This window comes from Dipodomys ordii, unplaced genomic scaffold, assembly GCF_000151885.1.
Source record: "Dipodomys ordii isolate 6190 unplaced genomic scaffold, Dord_2.0 Scaffold2212, whole genome shotgun sequence".
Lineage (NCBI taxonomy): Eukaryota > Metazoa > Chordata > Mammalia > Rodentia > Heteromyidae > Dipodomys > Dipodomys ordii.
The window spans coordinates 1-6,494 of record NW_012269428.1 but is presented as its reverse complement, the minus strand read 5'-3'; the positions used below and the strand labels follow the sequence as shown (position 1 = coordinate 6,494).

At 43.6% G+C, this 6,494-nt stretch overlaps 1 protein-coding gene across 1 annotated transcript; it reads right to left on the bottom strand.

Moving 5' to 3' along the window:
• Nucleotides 1–509: 509 nt before the first annotated feature.
• LOC106002035 (WD repeat-containing protein 59-like) lies at nucleotides 510–6,024 on the bottom strand (the record flags this gene model as incomplete). Its single annotated transcript, XM_013036959.1, has 4 exons — nucleotides 510–666; nucleotides 3,058–3,135; nucleotides 5,548–5,664; nucleotides 5,894–6,024. Coding segments are annotated over 4 exons (483 nt in total), but the record flags the coding sequence as incomplete, so codon positions are not given.
• Nucleotides 6,025–6,494: the final 470 nt, after the last annotated feature.

The following is a 6,494-nucleotide window of genomic DNA, read 5'->3' as shown; positions in this document are numbered from 1 at the left end:
CACTGTGGCTCAAGTGGTAGAGCGCTAGCCTTGAGCTGAAGAGCTGAGGGACAGCGCCCAGGCCCAGAGTTCAAGCCCCACGCCTGACCACCCCCCCCAAAAAACAAAGAGTTTAGAACTAAAAAAAAAAAAAAAAAGATTTGAGAAGTAAAATACCATTATGTGTTTGTGAAGACAGCTGCAAATATGTGGTGTACCATACTAATGACCACCATGGGCATACTTCATCAACAGAAAGGAAAGGGAAAAATGCCCTGAATTTCTGATAGTGGTGATTTCGAGTCTTTCTCAAGTCTCTATCAACATCTCACTGCAGTAGATCTCTTACTAAAAAGAGACTGCATAGGAAATCAGAGGAGGGAAGTGGGGAAAGGACATAGTGTCTTTATATGCCTTTCATTAAAGGCAGTCTCCCAGCCTTGTTATACATCCTCCTTACTATATGCCCCATGGCTGGTACAGCAGTCCACCACAGCGCAGAAGATCAGACAGTAGTCTTCTCCACTCACCTTCCTTCTGCCTTCTCCACTGGAACTCCAGCACCACATCATCATGCCCCACAAAGGTGTGGACTGGGGTGTTCAAGTCAAAGACATTCCAGAGTAGCAGGCTGTTTTCTCTCCGCAGCTGGGGAACCATTACAGTCACTAACCCATTGCTAAATGGCTATGACAAGAAAGGAGAAGCAGTTGACTATTCCAAGGCAAATCAGTTTTTCCAAAGTTGTAGTTCTTACTAATTGAAATAGATTAGATGATAAAAGACCTCACCCCATCTGGGGAAAATCTCCCCTGATACAATAAGGTGACCATGGCATCTAACCTTCACTTAGCTTAGGGAAGAGACCTCAGCAAGTGAAAAAAACTCAGGCTGAGCCTTGGAGAACTTTGAAAATTCTACAATAAGCTCTACAATGGCTCTTACTGATATTTCACATCCTAGCTGCTCTCTATGAGCCCCCTCTGAAGAATGAGCACACGAGGCTCACTGGGGGAACCCAAGAGCAGCAATTATAATGCAGAGAGGCCAGAAGCATATGATCCACATGAAATATCACCTTTCCACCATCCCAGTGTCACACTACTCTACACAGCTAGGTGTTGAGTAGTGTAGAGTGTACTCTACTCTACTAGGTGCTCTTGGGAGAACCCCAAGAGCTTCTCCCAAGAGCAGCAATTAAATTCCTGCCATGCAGAGAGGCCAGAAGCATACGATCCACATGAAATATCACCTTTCCGCCACCCCAGTGTCATACTACTAGGGAAAACCTAGTAACCTCAGGACTTAGCAATCTCCAACCTTCCAGGGAGCTAAGAGATCCATTATTTTGATACCTATGTCCTGTTATTTACAGAATAAACCATAGTCACTTAAGTATATATTTACTTATCTTCAACTTCCATTTCAGTATCACTCATGGACTTTTCGGTGTATTATTTTTAGCAAATATATTAATTCAGATATGTCAGTTCATAAGAACAGTGTTTCATTTCTTGGCAAGTGATTCCAGATGCAGAAACAACTTAATGCCCAATTATCTTCTTTGTTCCATAACATCCCAGTGTGACAGCCCAATGCATAAAGGTAGCTTTGTTCACCCTGTGCTTGCTCTCAAATTGATACTAGAGGAAATATATTGTCTCTGACTAGCAGCTATCAATGTGGCCATGAAAAATGGCTGGAAGGTAGATAATAGCCTACCTTCTCTATCTGTAGAATTTTATGGTTTACAAAGCACTTTTTTTTGGGGGGGGGGTCCGGTGGTGGGGCCTGAACTCTGGGCCTGGCTGTCCCTCAGTTCTTCAGCTCAAGGCTAGCACTCTACCACTTGAGACACAGCGCCACTTCCGGCTTTTTTTTTTTCTGGTTATGTGGTGCTGAGGAATCAAACCCGGCCTCAGGCATGCAAGGCAAGCACTCTACCACTGAGCCACCTTCCCAGCCCTACAAAGCACATTTATATACATGGTATTTAAAAGGGAAAACAGATTGTGATGTTCTAAATGCCACTGAATTGTCTACTTCAAAACGGTGTCCTTTGGCTGGGTGCTGGTGGCTCACACCTGTAATCTTTGCTACTCAGAAGGCTGAAATCTGAGGATCACAGTTCAAAGCCAGCAGAAAAATCCATAAGGCTCTTATCACCAATTAACCATTAGAAAGCCGGAAGTAGCACTGTGGCTCAAATGGTAGAGTGCTAATCTTGAGCTGAAAAGCTCAGGGACAGCCCCCAGGCCCAGAGTTCAAGCCCCATGACTGGCAAAAACAAAAACAAAACAAAAAAATCGGTGTCCTTTATCACAACAATGAAAAAAAGAAAGGCTGAGTGGGAATTACTTTCTGTATTATGCAGATGATGAAATTTCTGCTCAAAATCAAGTGGCTTATTTTAAGCCACACATTTATAAATGGCAGAGCTGGACCCAAACTCCAAATCACACTCCTAAGTCAGAAGCCAGAGTTATTTCCATCACACTTCATTAGCTTCCAGCGCTCTACTTTCTCCACCATCCTAACCTGCTGTACTACCCCTGGGGGATACCAGCTATAGTCACTAATTCTAATGCAGAGATCTGCCCAGCACTCCAGGTAAATTTTCAAGCAGTAAAAGGCATTACCATATTTGCTGTGACTCACACCAAGACAGAAAAAGTGCCTCACTAAGAAAGAAAATAAGAGAGGCTAAGTATTGGCAGCTTATGCCTTTAATCCTAGCTGCTCAGAGAATCACAGTTCACAACCAGCCCAAGCAGGGCAGGGCTGATTTTTTTATGGCGATACAATCTAAAACCAAACAACAACAACAACAAAAACAGTAAAAAGCTGGGCCGGAGGCATGGCTTAGGTGACAGAGTGCCAGCCAAATGAATAAACAAGCCAAGCCAAGCCAGGATGAGGCCCGAGGTTCAAACCCCAGTACTGGCCAAAAATAAACAAATAAATAAATGAGAGAGAGAGAGAGACAGACAGACAGACAAAAAGAGAGAGAGAATGAGAGAGAACAAGTCCCCTTTTGCCCCTTGTGTCTGGAACACTAAGGTAGTATATGTCACTCACCGTGTATCTGGCCTTCCAGACAGGCACCTGGCAAGGGAGAATATTGAGGTATTTCCGGGGCTGGCGGTAATCCCAGAACTACAAGGGGGAAAAATAAAAAAAGATAACTTATGAAATAAACACCATTTTTTTAGAACTTGGCTATTGAAATAGGCATAGTCTTTGAATGCATTGCTTTTTGTTTCTCTGAAGAAAATTCCAATAGTGTATTTTGTAGCTCCATTTCCATAACTATGCTACTGTGCGACAGGAAGAATCATTCTGTACACATCTATAAACATTACAGTAAGATTTCTAGACTTCACGAGCACCACCAATCAGGGCAGATCACTGTTCCCTGCCAGGGAACTTCTGCTGCAGCTGAAAGGTGAATGAAACAGGCTTTGATCTTGCATTATTTTTACATCAAGCAAGTAATGTAATGACAAGCTATGAAATGCCCTACTTACTGCCGTCAGACATGCACACCCTTACAACTTTAAGGTGTTTTAATCTCACTTAATCTTTACAACAAACATATAGCAGATGCTAGTTAGCTCATTTTTAAATGCAGGACTAGATGGTTTCTGGTTCCTGAACTTGATAGATAAGCTTACTGGGATATGAGACAAAACTCAAGTGTAATAAATAAAATAAAAACAAACCACTTCTGACACATAAAAGTAAATTACAAACAGTAAAAGATTAAGAACAAAAACTACTAAGCTGGGAATTAGTGGTTCACGCCTGTAATCCTAACTACTCAAGAGGCTGAGATCTGATGACTGAGATTCCAAGCCATACTGGGCAGGAAAATTTAAGATTCTTCTCCAATTAACCAGCAAAATGCCTTAAGTGGAGCTGTGGCTCAAGCACAACACCAGCCTTGAGTGAAAAAGCTAAGAGATAACACACAGGCCCTGAGTTCAAGTCTTTGTATCAGCGCACGTGCACATGCATGCACACACAACCCAAGTGCTAGTGGCTCATGCCTGTGATCATAGCTACACAGGAGACTGAGATCTGAGGGTCACAGTTCAAAGCCAGCCCAGGCAGCCCATGAGACTCTTATCTCCAATAAACTACCCAAAAAAAAACAAAACAAGGGCTGGGAAGGTGGCTCAGTGGTAGAGCACTTGCTTTGCATGCCTGAGGCCCTGGGTTCGATTCCTCAGCACCACATAAGCAAAAAGAAAAAAAGCCGGAAGTGGTGCTGTGGCTCAAGTGGTAGAGTGCTAACCTTGAGCAAAAGAAGCTTAGAGACAATGCCTAGGCCCTGAGTTCAAGGGCCAGGACTGGCAAAAAAAAAAAAGCTGGAAGTGGTGCTGTAGCTCAAGTGGTAGAGAACTAGCCTTGAGCACAGAGAGGCTCAGGGGCAGTGCCCAAGCCCTGAGTTCAAGCCCCAGACTGGCCAAAAAAAAAAAAAAAGGCTCTGTCTTGATGTTTATAAACCCCTTGGGGTTGTAATTTATTTGAATCATTTTAGTTTTTTTTCCCTTCCTTCCTTCCTTCCTTCCGCCACACCTGAGGCTTTGAACTCAGGACCTGGGCACTGTCCCTGAGTTTCTTTTGCTCAAGGCTAGCACTCTACCACTTGGCTACAGCACCACTTCTGGATTTTTCTGTTTATGTGCTACTGAGGAATTGAACCTATTGCTTCATGCATGTAGGCAAGCACTCTACCAGTAAGCCACATTCCCAGCCCAAAACAGAACCTTTTAAGTCTTATGCATGACTCTAGTTCTATTAACCAACAAATGGTGTATAACATATATATATGAATACAATAAAGCATTAAATATTAATTTAATGCTGTTATAAACCTGCTAAGCCAACTTCTACAGTGAAGTCCCTGTCTTTATGGGACACAGGAGGAACTGTGGAACAGAAGTGGCCCTGCCCTGCTCCCAATCTGACCAAGGGTAACAGAAAATGCCACAATCAGAGAGGACAAAGAAACAAGACACACTGTACTGTGAGATAAACCAAAAACAACAGGGTCATCAAAACACATCAAACCCTGAGCATTTCTGGGATGTTAACATATACCTAGCAAAACAACTCTATGCCTAACTTTTGCAATGCTAATGTGTAAGAGGTCCTAACTTTAGCAGATATGATAATCGTATGAGAAAACTGCTGTTTTTCCATTATAAGCTGACTAAAGAAAACTTGGTAACCGAAGCAATTTGGTGGTTTTCTTTTCTACTCGGTCTCAGTGTGTATATCTGACTTCCTTGCAAGTACACTTCTTTTCCTTCCTAAATGCTTTTGTCACGGACTTCCTGTCACAGAGGGAAGGAAACTTAAACAAGTTAGCTGCCATACATCACTTGTGCTGGTCGATAAAAAGCTTGCTCAGTTTTACTTTATTCACTCAGCTCCCCATGAGGTGCATGTTCCCATGAAACAGAGGATGCTAGCTCTCTGTAGCTTTCTCTCCCATTGCTAAACAACAACCCCATCCCGCCCAAAACAGCTCCTCTAACTGCCCCAACAGGTGCCACTCACCTTGACAGAGTTGTCTTGACTGGAAGTAGCAAGAATGTGCTCACTATCTGGATGCCAGTCCAGCCCATGGATTTTGGAGAGATGGGCTGCTAAATATTCCACTGCTGTGCTAGGTTTCTGCAAGAGATTTGGCCCTGAGTTTGTCAATTTCAAAAGAACTTGACCGAGGGCCCATCACAGAGTAGTCTGATGGGTAGTGAGGGGATACAAAAATACTGTCAGGTACTATTTATACCTTTTACAAGTACTGTTCTAAGCCAAACAGACCACCAACAATGGAGGACTAATTAATATCCTCTAGGAAGGACAAAAATGAATTACACTCGGGGGGAAAATGTTCACTCACCCGCTTATCCCATATCCGAACATCACCGTCATGGCTCGTGGCAAGGCAATTGGCATTTTTTTTATTCCATTTGACCTGGGAAGCACCAGCTACAAAGAAAAACCAAGGGAAGAAAGCTGCTTCCTTCAGTGCTGTCAGAAGCAGAGGGAAGCACCTCCACAGCAGTTGGATCATGAGCTCTAGAACCTTCCAGTTTTCTATGACTGCACCAACGCTATCTACCACTACAGTTTGATGTGGCCACTGGCTCAATGGGCTCCACTGTTTGCAGTGTCAGACAATGTAAATCCAAGTCCTTTTTCCTCAGTGCCAATCCAGAAAGGCTCAGAGCTACCCAAGACAGGAGGAGGAAAGGGCTGAGACACGGAGAAACTGGAATACAGTGCCATGTTCAGCTGGCTCGTAAGAAATAAGTCAAATTAGCCAGGCGCTAGTGGCTCACACCTGTAATCCTAGCTACTCAGGAGGCTGAGATCTGAGGATCGCGGTTCAAAGCCAGCCCGGGCAGGAAAGACCATGAGACTCCTATCTCCAATAAACCACCAGAAAACTGGAAGTGGCGCTGTAGCTCAAGTGGTAGAGCGCTCGCCTTAAGCTGAAG